A 16,991-nucleotide genomic window follows, 5' to 3' on the forward strand; every position below is an offset into this window, starting at 1 on the left:
ATTTCATCACCCAGAGACAGTGCAAAGACTGAATGCCATTCTCAAATTTCACACACTCTGGAGGTTTAGGTATCAAGTCTGGCCAAGGATGGAAGAGGGAGCACAGCAGATCTTTAAGGTAGATAGGATACATTAAACACAACATTGCCATTTACAGCTTGCCTTGTGGGATAGATGTGTAATGACACGCTGCCATGAAATTGCCTGAAAATCTGTTTAGAGAAAAAAATGGTCGTGTGAAGTCACACTAGTGGGGGAGGTGATGTGTAGAAGTCCTGTATAAAATGGGGAGAGCGTAACGGGGACACAGGTCAGGAAAAACATCAGAGAAAGAAAGAAATTTGTGTCATACATGGTGTTACAGTGTAGTGAGATATGGAGTTGGGAAAAATTTGCAGAGGTAACTAATGTCATGGGTACTTGTGCTCATGTTTAATTAGCAGTACTGACATTAATAATGATCTACAGTAACAAAATGTCTTTTGTGTTTTTGTTAGATCCCTCCTCCAAGTATAAACTTCACTCTGCCTTCTCCTGTCCTGGGGATGCCATCTGTGCCAATGTTTGACCCCCCCTGGGTCCCTCAGTGCAGCGGGAGTGTGCAAGATCCTATAAATGAAGATCAGTCGGTAAGCAGAGACACCGTGAGAGTAAGCACTGTTTTTATTCTGTAGTGGCATGGGGGAAGCTAAAGCCAAAAGATGTGGGCTAAACTGAGTTTTCTTGTTTTCCTCAGCTGGGAAAAATCTAGTACACTGTCCGTGTAGGGCACACAGAATTTCCTACAGGGGCATAAGGCTTTTCTGTTTGTTCACTGAGGTACTGTACTGCATATCATACCCATGTGAGAGACAGTAACTCAGATCTTAGGAGCACACAGCTGTTCTCTCTCCAAGAGAAGATTAGTTCACTTGAACTCTCTGACAGACCATTTTCTCTGCACTGGTTCATGTGGTGTCTCTTAGGAGAAGTCTACACCAAGGCTTATTGTAGAAATTGCTCCAAGAGGAGTCTCCTGGTGAATCTCTGTTCAGCTAGCACTAGTCTGATTTGTACTTAGAAACTGAGTTGCTGAATGTCATTGAGGTCTCTGGCAGAAAACACAGGATGTGTCTATCTTAACTAACAGCTTCAGGCTGTGTTTCTTCTCTTTTCTTTCTGACAGAAGTCATTTTCAGCCAGAGCTGTGTCGCGTTCCCATCAGCGAGCAGAGCACATCCTGAAGAACCTGCAGCAGGAGGAAGAGAAGAAGCGCCTAGGCCGGGAAGCCAGTCTCATCACTGCCATCCCCATCACTCAGGAGGCCTGCTACGAGCCAACCTGCACACCAAGCTCAGAGCAGGAAGAAGAAGGTGTGCTCCACGGCCAGGAACTGCATTCCAGGAACCTGAGAGCACCTGCCACCAACATAGGGCACCGCTTAGGGGTGTTATGTCCAGGAACATTGATTGTTAGTGTTAGGAAAGTCCCTGCTTTGGTGCCCTCAGGAATGAAATTTGTCTTTCCTTACTTTAACCCTTTAATAATTAAAGGGCAGGAGGAATCACCCTTTGGCAGTATCTATCTTAAGACACATAGCCTAGGATAGGCTGAATTGTCCTTGGAGTTTTCTACCTTTATGGTGACTAGTGGGGGAGCCTAGATGACCAGTTCAACCTCAGTACCAAACTTTCAGATGGCCAAAGTTACATGACATGGGTCATGAAAAGCTTAGTCTTTGAGCGAGGATTGTCATTGGTCCAGGCTAATAGAGCACAAAGATTTCATTAAAGGCATTCCAAGGTATGTGCCATTAGGTGAGTACACTGATTTTCAGATCTAAACACGCATTGAGAAATCTGTGAGCAGAAATCCCAATTCTTAGGAAAAACTAAGCACCAGCAACCATGATGGTTAACAGGATGTAGATGAAAAGAAGTATAGAGCCGATGCAGTTACAGTGTGACTCACCAAAGAAATGATCACTCTTATGGAACAATGCTCTGCTGGTTCCCAAAGCATGAGCAAATTACCTATCATCTGACCGATCTTTATAGATGATCTTTATAGATTTTAAATCGTGCCTTTTGAGTGTCACCTGACTTGAACTTTCAATGTTCCGATTTGGTCATAAGTGCTGTCCTTCAGAAAGTTCCCTAAAGTCTGTCAGTTGGATCTGGATTGACATTTCCCGTTCTCTTTGTCAGTAGAAGAAGTTGCCAACCTGGCCTCCCGCCGTCTCTCTGTGAGTCCTTCCTGCACCTCCAGTACATCTCATAGAAACTATTCTTTCCGCCGTGGCTCTGTCTGGTCAGTGCGGTCAGCAGTCAGTGCAGAAGGTGGGTTGACTTCACTTTGGAGTATCCTTTCCTAGGATTTCATTCACTGGAAGCCTTTCCTGTTGACCCATAAAGCTGGTGGCATTTCCTTTTGCTGAATGTATTCCCAAGCTTGAGCCACTTTATAATAATTTACTGCCCTGCGTTATTTTATTCACTCCTGCTGTCACAATGTCTTCCGTTACTTCTCATGTTTCATTTACAAAGTAGTGCCATGGAGAGCACTCTGGCTGAACAATGGTAATGAAATGGGATTTCATCAAAAGGCAAATGGGTTCTGTAAAAGAAGAGAAATGTAAATTTAAAAAATATATATTTACAATGAAAATTCTTGATCAAGAAGTTGGCTGGAGGCTCAGTTTCTTCTTGGAGATAGCAGTAAACTGCCATGCTTGCAGTGATCAGACAGTCTATCATGTTGTTCTGTTTGTACAGCACCTAACATAAATGTTTACTTTAACCTGCCTGGATAATACCATGGCTTATTCACTAACATGCACCTTTTACTCTTCTTACCGCTCCAGATGAAGAACACACTACAGAGCATACTCCAAACCATCATGTGCCACAACCACCTCAAGCTGTGTTTCCAGCATGCATCTGTGCAGCAGTGCTCCCCATTGTCCATTTGATGGAAGATGGAGAAGTCCGGGAGGATGGAGTAGCTGGTACTGACCTAGACTAAACTTCACGTGATGTTCAAGGGTGGCAGAACCTGCCAGCACATTGAACAATGGCTTACATTTGTTAGGTGCCATAACTAAAGTGGAAGAGAGGTGTAACACAACCTTGTATTTGCTCACAGTTCATGTTTCCTAGAAGTAATATGTGCTATATATTGTTATGAGTACATATGTTTGTTAAAAAACCTATGAATAATCTATTAAATCTTCACAAACTATTTGAAAGTAGATTCATAACAGAAATGTGACTTTGTCGGGTTTTTCCTTTTTTTCTCCATTATTTGTGTTTGGTTTTGAGGGTTTTTTGCTCTTTTGGGGCCCTAAAAAAGGCCCCAATTCAAGAAAGCTATTGAGAAGCTGAAAAGGCTCTAGTGGGGGGATACCAGGATGGTAAGAGGCCTAAAACAGGTGTTCTGTGAGAAGTGATTGCAGAAGCTGGGCTTGTTTGGTGTGATGAAAAGGAAACAGAGTTAGAGGAACTCTAACTTAGAGGTTGCAACTTGGGAGGTTCAGGTTAGAAATTTGGAAGGAACTTCATAACCAGGAGCATAGTGCAATCTCCATGGATTCCCCATCCACAGCAGTTATCAAGCCGTGGCTAGTCAAAGCCATGGTTGACATAATCTGTTGTCAGTGACAGTCCTGCTCCAAGCAGGGCTTGGACTAGAAACCTCCAGAGGTCTATTCCCACCAACATTTCTTTGATCTTATGACAAACAGAAAGCCACCTATACACAGCTTGAACATTTTTTTTCTAGTCTGTGATGTATTTGTAAAGTAATAATGCATTTTTTCTGTATTTGTTTCTCTAAAATGTTTATAGATGGTGGACTGTTGCCCTTTCTTCCTTTCTCATCACTCATCATGTCAGCTGACCGCACATTTCATTTTCTGTTACATTTTGTATTCAGTTTTGGGTGGGTGTAGTCAGCCACCTAAATAATATGTGTGTCATTTTGTGATCAGGGACTGAGTACTGAAAAAAAAAAAAAATGAATAATTCTCTGTTGTTGTTAATCTTCACAGGATTGCAATTAATTACACTTTGGGGAGTTGATCATCAACACAATTCCCTGCTGACTATCTAATACTGTTCACCAATACCAGATAAAATCACTCAATGAATCACCATGAAATTTAACTTCTATGCATCAACAAAAAAGTATATGAATTTATGTTTTTTTAATTGCCAGATTCGTCCACCTGGAGTTGTGAATCCAACTAGTTATTTATTTATTGTTCCTCTGACTGCAGTGGTGAAGTGCTTCCTGCCGTATCACCAATAGCTAGGGAAGGTTCAAATATTACACCTATCATTATTGCTTGAGATGACTGCACTGGTGACCAGGAATCCTCCTGTGTGTTTCAGTACAAAAATGACAATTGTGGTAGAAGATTAGGAACTTTTGCGTCTAAGTGTACCAGTTCAAGGCTTTTCCAAGGGAGACGGTTTTGACTTTGTTTTCTTTCTCTTTTACAGTAAGTGCTGTTGCTCAGCAAGTCCTGTGGAACTGCTTAATTGAAGACCCCTCTACAGTTTTGCGCCATTTCCTTGAGAAGCTCACAATCAGCAACCGACAGGTAAACTCTTCGTCTCACCAATGTATGTACTGCTTAGAGCAGGGGAGCACAGCTGCAAGCAGAATCACTCTGTGGGCATCACTGGAGAAGAACATTCGCTATTATAACGCAGCTCAAAGGCTTTTAGGCCGTATCATCAGTTGGCTTCAATCTCTGTCCACTAATGTAAATGGGACATAGCTGATTTACCACCGCTAAGGATCTGACTTGCTCTAGGCGAAGCTTTGAACAGCTGCTTAGTGAAGCACAACCCTTTCTGTCTAACACGGGCAATATTGCCTCACCCATGCCACTCTGTTCAGCTTTCTCTGAAAGATGGGGGTGGCCTTGTCTCTCCCTGGTTTATTAGACCATTTTCTAGTGCCATGGCTAAGCTTTATGGAAGAAAGTCATACCAGTTCTGACTGGATGAAAGGCAGTGAGACTCTCCATACCACTTTCTCAACTGCCACTCACTGTACGATATCAATAATACCACTGCCCTCATCTTCCAAGCCACCACCTAAGAACTGACTACAAAATGAATACTAAACCTCAAGAAAGGCCAGGAAAGGCTGCTTTTTGGTTCCTTGAGTAATCAGATCTCAGTGGCCCTCACTATTCCTGAGACTTCTCAGACATAGTCCCCAAAGCTTCCATTTAAGTTCAGAGGGTCGCTTCTGTTTGTTAAGTATCTTTGAGAAGGAAGCTATACGCTGTCCAGCCTCAGCGGCCTCTGAGCTAGCATAGTCTGCTGTTTTACCATCTCTTCATAAGCCTACTACGACCATGAGTACAGAACGCAGAGAACAGGTGTATTTCCTTGGAAGCTTTCAGCAGATGTATCGTCATGGGTTGTCCTATGCATATTCAGGCCCCTAACGCTAGCTCAAATCTGCTGTGGGTTCAGAGGATGAGGGCCATAGAAGAAATTTATGATATGGTCTGTCTGTCCTTAGCTGACAGTGAGGTTCCTTCCACTCTACACCCCCTTCCCACCATAAGAAATGTATTAGTCTACATTTAAAGCAGGCAGCCTCTAAAGGAAGACAAGTTAGATTCTGTCCCCACCTCCTACCCAGCAGCCACAGCTATTGAGTTGAGCTGAACTCGATTTCACAGATCACCTAGGCAGTCATTTGTTGTGATAAGCAACACAGGGATTATCACAGGGAGAGGAGTACAGAATCAGTCAGTACAAATTGCAATAGGAGGTATTGGCCTCTCTCAGATAAAAAAGAAAGATGTTGACCTGGGTGCTGTGCCCTGGGCCTTATTTTGGGAAATGTGGGAGCAGTCACAAGCATATAGTTCTACTTCATGCACCAAGAGACAGAGCTGAACAAGGGAGTACGGAAAAATGGGAAGAAACAAAATGAGGGAGGACAAAAGGGAGAAATCCATTCTCCATTTTGAGCGGGAAAGAAAAAACACTTGCCTTTCTTCCAGGATGAGCTGATGTATATGTTAAGGAAGCTTTTGTTGAACATCGGAGACTTCCCTGCCCAGACATCTCACATCCTCTTTAACTACTTGGTGAGTAGCTTGTGGGTCCACTGTGCAGCCCAGCATCTCACCTCTGACTGCATGTGTCCTAAGAAGTTAATGTCAGAATCTACAAGGAAATAAATGCTCATAACTTTTCCTTTATAGCTCATACCTGCTTCTGGCTGTGGATGCAAGTCGACAGACTTACACCAGCCTTTCATTCCTTCTAGGAAGAGGAAAAGGAACCTTCAACTTTTTATAAAACCTCTAAGCAACCTGTCATGGATTTCTGAATTGAACCATGGACAATGAGTTGTAGACCAATAGAAGGATCCCAGTGCCAGAAAACTTTAATTATTTTACTTAATTTTGATTCAGAAGGTGCTTTGCTCTTGGACAGTCCTATTGGAGCAAATCTAGTAGCTTCTTTCTAGACTGTGGAAAATGGATTTGCTGCAGTTCTTTCAATTAGGAGATGAAAAAACAGACAAGATGTATGCTACTCCAGGAGCCCTCTGTTGTTTGTGAGTTGTCTATATGGCAGTACATCAGAGCAGAAGGCACAGGAATTCTCTTACTGCAGAGGTTCTCCCTTTTCCTCATCTACAATGGCTTTTAACGCTGGGCTGCAACAGTACTTTTTGCCCCCACCCCTCATACTCCTAGTACAGGCCGATTGTTCTGTAGTATGTATAAACTTTCAGGATGCAAGTTTAATGGGTTTATCCCTCTGAGTGAAGACAGGTAGAAGAACAATATTCTTGTTCTCTGTTTATACTATGCTCTGCACAGTTAAAAGTGTGTATAACCTGATATTCCTCTTACTTATTACCTGCAGGTAGGACTGATCATGTATTTTGTACGCACGCCATGTGAATGGGGCATGGATGCCATTTCTGCCACACTTACCTTCCTTTGGGAAGTGGTTGGTTATGTAGAAGGACTGTTCTTCAAGGATCTCAAACAGACTATGAAGAAGGAACAATGTGAAGTGAAGCTGCTGGTAACTGCCTCAATGCCAGGTATAAGAAATGAGTCTTTAAATCTCCTTCACTTCCAAGTTCATGACCCCTTCTACCAAAAAGGAGCTCCATCAGAACTGGATCTGAAAAAGACCTGCTACAAATGGCTGCGTATTCTAAGTCAGTTTTCCTTGAGTTGAGGATTCAGTTGGTAAATTCCACCTCCAATTCCCTCAGATTCAGAAGCCACTTTAAAAGCTCTAAAAGAAGCAAACAGAAAGTGAATTAGAACAGTCTTTTCAACCCAGAGCTTTGTGCCAGTGAAAGCGGCTGTGAAAGGCTGGCAGGATGATCGTTGTAAGACTGCACCATTCAGACTCAGTTTGATTTGATGCAACCTCTCATTTAAGTCTTGAGAGAGCCCAAGAAAAGCATGCTGTGAGCCTAGGACGTCATGAGTCAGGCAAGAGATATCTTGCTGAAAAACAGATTTGACCTTTTAGGTTTGTTCCTTCCTCAGAGTGACGGTTGCTGCTAAAGCCAGCTCAATCCTTTAGGAACAGATCGATTTCTCATTAACTGTAGAAGTGTGAGACTATGCTAACACTACATAATGGATTCCAGACAGGACCAGTATTGTCTGTCTGCCCAGGAATGAATTTTAACTATCACTTTTCCTCCATGGGCAGTCTTCTGAAATTGAGTTAATTAATGAAGCCAGAGAGAATGAAACTGCTTTTCTTCCTTTAGGCACAAAGACTCTTGTCGTGCATGGACAGAATGAGTGTGACATCCCAACTCAGTTACCAGTCCATGAGGACACACAGTTTGAGGCTCTTCTGAAGGTAGGAGTGAGTTTTTGAACTGGACAAACTGCTTAATAGTACATTTACCTGCCATACCTGTATGCCAGCAATACATTCTGCCTGATCATCCTGTTTCAGTGTGGGAGAGAGAAGTTTTGCTGTAACAGCCATTTCTGTCTCCATATGAGGAGAGCTTGGTTGCAAGAAACAGGATCCCATATTAAAGATAATAGAAATGCCCTGACCTCACAGACAGCCAAAACCTCACAAATGCAACTACATTTGAAGACACTGCAGTTTGTTGGGTATTTGCTGTATACTATCCTTCGGATAAATATATAAATCATTTAAATGTTTGGTTTTATCAACGCTAAAGACTAAACAGAATGACCAAGATCAGAGCAGAAATGATGGTTCAGGAGCCACAATGGTATCTTGGGATCTGGGAGATGTGAGGTCAGTTCCCCCTTCTGCCAAAGATTTCCTGGATGGCCTTAACCAAGCCACATAAGAAACAGATTTGTAAAAGCCTTCAGTTTGTCCAACTATGTTAAATTTTAATGGGAATCACACATCTCAGTGCTTTGAAGAATCTGAACTTTAGTGTCTCTGTACATCACATATCACTAAAGCTTGATAAATACATAGTATGGAAATACAAGCTGCAATACCCATGTGGCTCATATAGCCAGACAAATATGTGTGATATGAAGACATCAAAGTAAGTAACATCAGTCTTCAGGACTGTGATATCAGCATGCCTTGATTATCACAAACATATTCATGTACTTTATGATTAAAAAAAGAAATTAAGAATTAATGCCAGAAGAATGTACCAGCCTGACTGAGGCATGCAGGTTTTTGCCTTTATACATTATTAGGTGGATATTCTTCTTTTGGATGTTGTGGTCTTTGTACAAGACAGCTAATAAGTAACAGGATGTTTTTCTTTCTTTCTCTTCAGGAGTGTTTGGAGTTTTTTAATATACCTGAAACACAGTCTTCTCATTACTTTTTAATGGATAAGCGATGGAATCTTATTCATTACAACAAGGTAAGGCAAAGGTCAGGTCCAGACAACTTTGTTCTTTCCATCATGTCCCTTTTAAACATTGGGTTATCTAAAGGAGAACAAGCAGCCCATAAACAGACAGAATTCTGTCCTGTGGGCACCACATCTTGGGTGTTTAGTTGTGTGTGGTGAAAGATTGCAGTTTGACAGAAAAGGGAAGAAGCAGAAGTGGAGTCCCTTGCTCTTAAGTCATTAATGTCTGGCTTTCTTAGAAAAGAGCAAATTTCTCTTCTGTTTATGCTCTTCCATGATGCCTGACACTGTCTGAAAGCACCTACCCAAAAGCTTCAGAAAGGGCTAAAGGGCCTTTTATTCATTTCTGTTGAGTGATGCTGTTACGATTGCATTTGTTTAAAATACACTTGTTTCCTTTCCTGGCAGACCTACGTCCGTGACATTTATCCTTTCCGGAGGTCAGTTTCTCCCCAGCTCAACCTGGTGCAGATGCATCCAGAAAAAGGTCAAGAGCTCATTCAGAAGCAGGTATCTTACTGTTACCAAACACCTCTGCCCAGAAACAAACCCTGTAAATAAACCTTTCTTTTTCCTTTTAAGGCCTTCACTCATGCTGCATGCAGATAGAGAACTCTGCTGGAGAAGTAGCAATTGGCATGAAATCTGCCCTGGTGCCATTGGACAGGTGTACTGTATTTTAAGAAGAGTCAAAGAATGCAATGTGAATTCCTTCCCACTCTCTCCAGCCAGCTTCTTTTAGGCGGATCATTTTGCATTCTTCTACACTTGGCCAGAAGAGCTTCAGTTGCCTCAGCTTCAAAAGTTGCTTATTCCTTTCTTTAACATGACCTCTGGCTCTTTAGGAACCCATTTAAGACCTTTTCTTCTCAAGTCTGTCTGGCTGTGGAGCAGGAATTATCTGTTCTACCTTCCTCTCTGTCCTCTCACTGTAAAGAATGTTACCTGCCTCTCTTCCTTGTCCTGCTCTCAGATGCTAGTCTTACCATAGCTACTCCCAGAGGCACAGCAGTAGCGATTGTTTTGTCAGGGAAATATCTGCCCTCAGAAGAGCACTGTCCTCCAACTTCCAGCCTCATGACCTGATAATCTGTCCAATCCTGCTAATGTTCTGCAGCTCCCAGGAGCTTTCCCTTAGGAACTAAACCCTAACTAAAGTGGCAGGGCAGTGCCTTTAATGTGCTGCAAACCCCTACAAGTATCATTTCCTTAGACAGTAAGACAATGGTATTGAGCTTACTCTATCTGTAGAAGCCACATGCTCTGTTTTCCACAAAAGCAAATTTGTCTCAGTAGCACAGGGTTGAGTGTTTAGGGAAAAGTTGCTCTAGCTGTATCTGCAAAGGATGATAATAAGCAGGAAATAAAAAGGAGGGGGATGTGGTTATACTGTATGAGTTTGGTATTAACAGTTGTATTATTCTAGCCAAAAAGCAGCTACTGTAGTTGTGTCCCTGGCAATGTGAGTGCAGGGACAGGAAAATATCATCAGGAGTGTTATAAAAAGCAGCTATAAAGCTGCTTAAGAGGGACTAGCAGCTAAAATAATGGAGAATATAGTTAATTCTCTCTCATATGTGTACGGTACAGAATAGGGAAATATTTCATGTGCTGCATCTGTCAGTAGAAAGTCTATAAAAATCTGAAATTACTTGGGATCATTTCGATTGCTTCTCTGGCAGAAATTATGCTCACTGTGGTTCTAGAAGATGCGTCCCACATATCAAATAAATTAGTTTGATATGCCCTACATGACCCCAAAAGATTAAAATGGCCTGACCAGTTTTGTCAGGGCGTTATTTTACACTCCACATTTTTCTATTTAGAGTACTTAGAGGCCAAAACATTTCTAAGGTAAAACTTAAATCAAGTATTTACCAGCCTCTCTGTAGTCATGCTAGAAGTTGCTGGACAACATCCAGCTTCAGCAAAGAAAACAGCACTGTAGAGTCTACCCACAGAGCAGCAAGCCATGGAAAAGTACTTTCTTTACTGTTGATTGATTGAGCACCCAATTCTAAGCTGAGTGCACTTCACAGCAAGGTCATAGCAACTGCAGGATGTGGGAAGCTGAGCTTTGTCACATGTTAAGCCACATGCTTCAAGTTTTGGCTTCATCCCAGTAGCTAAGAGCTGTCTCGAAACTGCTTCCAAAGGCAGTTGCTTCTACTACTGAGCATCACTCTGCCTTATGGTTACTTTTAGCACCAAAATAAAATAGCTAGCCTAACTAGTCCTACCAGTCAGAAGTTCAAAGGAGGCTGGTAGCATGAAACTCAGTTTCCCAGTTGTCGTAAACCAGAAGCGATAATCTGAAGTCAGCAGGACTTTGCTTGTCTACAGTAACTCAGAATCTGGTCTGTTTTGTTTTATTGACTACTTTTCTTTTGCAACCATACATACACTTTCTATGGCCAGACACGAGCCAGCCTCAACCCAGAAGGTAGATAACCATTCCAACCTCTTGTTGACTATAGTCTAAGACCTTGCAGAGAGCAACTGCAATTGTATGGCTTTCAGTTTGGAGTTGGTCTGCCCCTGACAGCCTTGGGGCTCACGCTGGCAAAGATTACATTAATCTACAAAAGACCGCATGGCACAGTTGCAAAGTGTTTGACCACCGCTCAGGGTCCTCTGCAAGACTGAAATAGAAAGTGTTGTTAAAACCTCTTTTACAAATATGATACATCTTTGCTGAGCTGGGCTGAAGAACAGTGGTCACCCATATTCTAGCAAAAGGGTGCAGCACTATCCCTGTGAATTTCAACAGGTTCCTCTGGGCCGTGAGTGCACCATCCCGCCCATCAGAGGAAGTCATGGAAGCTAACCTAGAAAAGTGCATATACGTTGTAAAGAACTTTTTGATCAGACTGATTCTGATCCTTGTCTCTTTTTCTCTCAGGTGTTCACCCGCAAGCTAGAAGAGGTGGGGCGGGTGTTGTTCCTCATATCGCTGACACAGAAAATCCCTACTGCCCACAAGCAGTCCCATGTATCTATGCTCCAGGAAGATCTCCTCCGCTTGCCTTCATTTCCCCGAAGTGCCATTGATGCCGAGTTCTCACTCTTCAGTGATCCCCAAGGTATGGCCTTTTGATAGCTTTCTCTGGTGGTTGTACAGGGCCCAGAAGGTTTCTGTGAGGCACTTCATTTGCCTTAAAAACATGCAGGCTTCATTTGCCTTAGACACATACAGACTTGTAGCATTACTGAAAGCTGATAAATCTCTTCCTAGTGAAAATGATACATAGCTGTTGGTTTGTCAGCACAACACCAGAAAGGGCTTTGCTGTTAGAGGTCTCCAGACAAAGCTACTTTCTTTGGACCCAAATGAGAATAAGTTATAATTATGTATTAAAATTATGCATGAAACTACAGCTGGAATACTGTGTCCAGTAGCATAACTGCACCTAAAAAGTATTGCTCAGAGTCCTTTGCCATCCACTTTGAGGAAGCAATGGACTTTCAATGAAGATTAGGCAAATTCTGCAGCAGGGATGTAGAAACAGCCCTCTTTTTTAGAAACTTTGATCTGAAAGTCAAGTAGCGTTTCCAGCCTGACTTGGGGCTTAAACAGGCCCCTGTTGCAGGATGGTAAGCATTGGCAGGTTCTGTAACAGGCCCTAAAGGCACTTGCTTTCAGAAGCATTATTGTAACTATGCATCAATGCCCTGTAATGTGTGGGACACCTGAAGCATAAAAATTCAGCATAAATCCACACAGCCGTTCAGGTTGTGTGGAGCAGTTTATGCATGTACAAGCTCAGATCTGCTTGCGCTTTATAAGAGGAGAATTTCCAGCCAGTGGGGAGCAGATTTAATGAGCTGTGTGATATTCATCATTCTTCGTCTTCATGTGCGTTGCTTTCAGTCAAGGTTTGCTCAAGCCCTGTGGGCACTTCCAGAAGTACAGGATGGGTGAAATCATTTTAAAAAGGCAGAACGATGGTCAGTGTTGTGGGATGGTTGTTTGGAGAGGCCTTTGGCCTCTGGGAATGTTGTGAGGCTGGCTGTGGTGGACTGAGTTGATTGCTGTTGCCTCTTCTCCCCCGCAGCTGGGAAAGAGCTCTTTGGTCTGGACACTCTTCAGAAAAGCTTGTGGATTAAGCTGCTGGAGGAGATGTTCCTTGGCATGCCCAGCGAGTTCCCCTGGGGGGATGAGATCATGCTGTTCTTGAATGTCTTCAACGGTGCCCTGATCCTGCACCCTGAGGACAGTGCCTTGTTGAGGCAGTATGCTGCCACAGTCATCAACACAGCTGTGCACTTTAACCACCTCTTCTCCCTCAGCGGGTACCAGTGGGTCCTCCCCAGCATGTTGCAGGTGAGCCATTTCCATGAACAATACGAGGGAAGACTTCAGAGCAAGCACTTTGTTCTAGAACTGACTATTAATGGGGAAACTTTAAACTGCTGAGTCCTGGTGAGGTCACAGATTCGGGGGGCCCCAAGAAGGCAAACAACAAAGCCAGGTGGGATGGCCCAAATCAGCATTCCTGAGACTACATTCCCTTTTCTTCTTGAGTAAATTACTACAAGCTCTTTTGTTCTTTATGTTAGATAAATGAATGTCTGTTTCCCTTACTATGTACTTCTACACAGAAATGTGAAATTTCTGGAAAATTTTTGGACCTTGGGTCTCCCTCAGTGTTTTTTCCTCTAGGGATGGCTGAAATTTGGGGAATAGTTGAAATATCTGGATTTGCTACTTGCTGATTGAAACTAAATTATATTCACCTCTTTAAGTATGATAATTGTATTATCTGCAATTTAATTAGCAACAGAAAATAACACTAAGTGTTTATGAAAAACTGTATGTTGTCTTTTCATGTGAGTGATGATAAATATTGCAAGTATTCGAAGTGGAGTTTCTCTTCACTTTGAAGTGTACAAGTATGCCTTTTTTCCTGTTGACATTTGGGAAAAATCAGGTACTGGTAGTATTATAACGCAAATGCAGAAAAAACCTATTGTTTCTGTAAAAGAAACAATGACCACAACATCCCTATGTATGTTCATTTTAACATAGTTTGCAGAGCACAATAATTAGGACCAGTGATGAATTTAGCTATCTAAACAAACTCTTTAGTAACTGGAAACTCTTAATATCATGCCTTACATGGTTAGATAAGTATGTATTGGATCCAGGTCTGCAGTGCATGTGTTTATTCATTAGAAAGAAGACATTTTGAAATAAAATAACTTAATAACTTAATTTGAAGTACTTGACAGTAACCATTCAGTCCTGTGAAGGACTGTCCCTTCATTTCCACTTTTCATACTGAGAGAAATTAGTTTTGTAATTCTTTCCTCCTCCCCCCCCCCCCCCCCCCCTCCCTCCCCTTACCAATTATTGTGAACTACTGAATTAATAAAATACCACTCACAGGAGGCAAAAAAGCAATTCCAAAAGAAAACCCAAGTGTTGCTGAGCTTGTTTGTTTTTGCAGACCCTCACATCTCTGTTCCAGGCACCCAAGATCAGCTGGTTTGTTTGTGGTCATCACAAACAAATTCTTCTACCCCTTCTGGGCTCGAACCAGCCATTAATAGCTTAATTCCTGATGCATACGTGCACATACCCCCACAGGGCTCTTTTTGTTGCAGGTTTTTCTGCTTTCCTTGGTGAAATGCATATACAGTTAATTATTTCCCTTTTCTCAAGTAAATGAGATATTGCAAGCGTAACAGGCCATGGTGATTGACTGTCCTCATAAGCATGCTAGAGGCTTCTGATTGTTCTAAAGACATCCTCATCTCTTCAGCCTACTAGGCTACTGAGGAGTAAATACATCTCTGCAGAGGTCTTGCACACTAATAATTGTTTAGAAACCTTCAGAGTCCTGTTCTGTAATGTGAATTTTGCACTACAATAAAATCTCAGCATTACCTGTTGCCAGCAAATAGCAAGAAAATCCTGCCCACTCCAACCCCAAACCTCCCGCAGACTTGTATCAGCAGAGAAGTGCAGACAGGCAGTTGAAATGGACAGAAGAAGGAAGCACAGTGAAGTTGTTCCTAGCAATTTATACTGTTTACATAACTGAGAAACAACCCACATCTTTGGCAACACATTGGCTGCATGGTTCAGTGGCCAGCCCCGAAGGAAATGCCACTCTAAAAATCTTAAAAAATCTTAAAAGGGGGTGGAACTGTCACTGTGTTGGAGGACAGGGGGAGTTCAAATTATCTTGACAAACTGGAGATGCAGCCTGAAAAAAGGAAAAAAAAACAGATTATGTTGATCAGGTTGGACAAGCATAGGTCTTTACTTATGAGTAATCAGCCACATAAACATGGAAGGGAAAGTAGCTGATTCAGTAGCATTTCTGCAGAACAGAATACTGAAGTTGTTATAGATCTGAAGCTAAACATGAATCAACAGTGTCCTTCTGTTTAAGGATAAAAAAGAAAAATAAAAGATCTCAAGTGCCATTCTGGGGTGACTATACAGATTTCTATCTTGTGAAAGAAACATGGAATAATTCTGCTGCTCGTCAGCAGCACTCCTGACTTGAAGTGCTGGCTCTGTCCAGCTGTGGGCACTGCACAAAAAACATCAGTTAACTGAAGAGACTGAAGACTGGAACAGGGATGTACCTCTAGAAAACATGTCATATGAGAAAGGACTAAAAGAGCCAGGATCTGATTAACTGAAAAAGATGAAGATTGAGGAAGAAAGCACTAACTGGCTTCAAACAAGTCGAGTGCTTCTGGGAAGGAGAGGGGAGGGATCTACCTCTGATACATAGGACAAAAAATAATGGACTAAAGCTGTGGCAAAGAAGGTTCAAGAGTGACAAGCAAACCTTTTTTCTAAGTATACTTTGTCCCTGAAATGCATTGCCAAGGAGGGCAGAGAAGTCTCCATCTTTAAAAACGTTAGGCAAACATATCAGGAATGACAAGGCTGCAGTTGATTCAGTCTGGGGTTAGGAGATGAAGAGCCCTTTCACTGGAGTAGTACTTCCATGTCCTTTTTCATTTGCTCAGGTATACGCTGACTATGAAAGCAACCCACAGTTACGCCAAGCGATTGAGTTTGCGTGCCGCCAGTTCTACATTCTGCATCGCAAGCCCTTTATTCTGCAGCTGTTTGCAAGTGTGGCCCCTCTCCTGGAGTTCCCTGTGAGTAAAAGCCATTCCCTAGTCTCAGCGTGGGGAAGCCTGTGCATGCAGCCAGCCCCGCATCAGAGATCACAAAGAGAAAACAGCTGGAGCAGCAGCACAGTTCTTACTGAACATGTGCTTACTGCACTTGGTGCTGCACAGAACCAGGTCCTGAACTTATTTCTGCATGCTTCTGTTCATCAGCTGATTGAGCAGGATGCTGAGATAATGGGCCACTGGTATCCAGGCTAGTAAATGTGGTCTCGCTTTAAATTTCTGTGTATAAATAGGTTGTAAAAGGACAATAATGATTTGTAACTCTTTAAAGGCAAATCCTTTCTTAGAATCCAGCAATAGGAACTAAAAGCTTAATGCCAAATTTTAATACATGTGAACCATAAGACTGGATTAGCCATGTTTTAAATATTCACTAATTATGTTTTAACATCTTAGTGAGTTAAAACAAGTTAATGGAATTTTTATTTGAAGCGGGACTGCCAAATCTAACTGCACATACACTGTAAGTACACTCATCTTTCTCCTTCACAGGGCAGCGAAGGAGAAAGTTTCTGTTTCTGGGAAGTAAAGCTGTATGCAGTTTTCAGATCATGCTTCCACTGTAGCATCAATCTCTTGAGTCAGGCAAGGCTTACTGTTTGATAGCAGTAAGCTCTTGAACTCCATGTGTGCCCTTTGTCCAAAAAAAAAAAGTTGTCCACACCTCCAGGCAAAGATTCCTGGAATGCACACGGGCCCTGTTGCGGTTTAACCCGGCAGGCAGCTAAACACCACACAGCCGTTCGCTCACTAACCAACCCCTGCCCAGTGGGATGGGGGAGAGAATCGGAAAAAAAAAAAGTAAAATTCGTGGGTTGAGATAAAGACAGTTTAATAGGACAGAAAAGGAAGGGAAAATAATAATAATGATAAAAGAATATACAAAATAAGTGATGCACAATGCAATTGCTCAACACCCGCCGACCAAAGCCCAGCCAGTTCCTGAGCAGTGGCCATCCCTC

General features: G+C 42.3%; 1 protein-coding gene across 2 annotated transcripts in view; it reads left to right on the forward strand.

Moving 5' to 3' along the window:
* Positions 1–16,991, forward strand: part of UNC80 (unc-80 homolog, NALCN activator) — a 137,469-nt gene that overhangs the window by 84,525 nt on the left and 35,953 nt on the right. For both annotated transcript variants that reach the window (XM_009281068.1, XM_009281069.1), the window contains exons 34-44: positions 2,187–2,318; positions 2,843–2,986; positions 4,482–4,582; positions 6,011–6,097; positions 6,888–7,071; positions 7,762–7,856; positions 8,782–8,871; positions 9,271–9,372; positions 11,765–11,945; positions 12,918–13,186; positions 15,856–15,990. In XM_009281068.1, coding sequence (XP_009279343.1) covers positions 2,187–2,318; positions 2,843–2,986; positions 4,482–4,582; positions 6,011–6,097; positions 6,888–7,071; positions 7,762–7,856; positions 8,782–8,871; positions 9,271–9,372; positions 11,765–11,945; positions 12,918–13,186; positions 15,856–15,990 — 1,520 coding nt within the window. The remainder of the gene's footprint in view (positions 1–2,186; positions 2,319–2,842; positions 2,987–4,481; positions 4,583–6,010; positions 6,098–6,887; positions 7,072–7,761; positions 7,857–8,781; positions 8,872–9,270; positions 9,373–11,764; positions 11,946–12,917; positions 13,187–15,855; positions 15,991–16,991) is intronic.

Source organism: Aptenodytes forsteri, unplaced genomic scaffold (genome assembly GCF_000699145.1).
Source record: "Aptenodytes forsteri isolate BGI_AS27 unplaced genomic scaffold, ASM69914v1 Scaffold340, whole genome shotgun sequence".
Classification (NCBI taxonomy): domain Eukaryota; kingdom Metazoa; phylum Chordata; class Aves; order Sphenisciformes; family Spheniscidae; genus Aptenodytes; species Aptenodytes forsteri.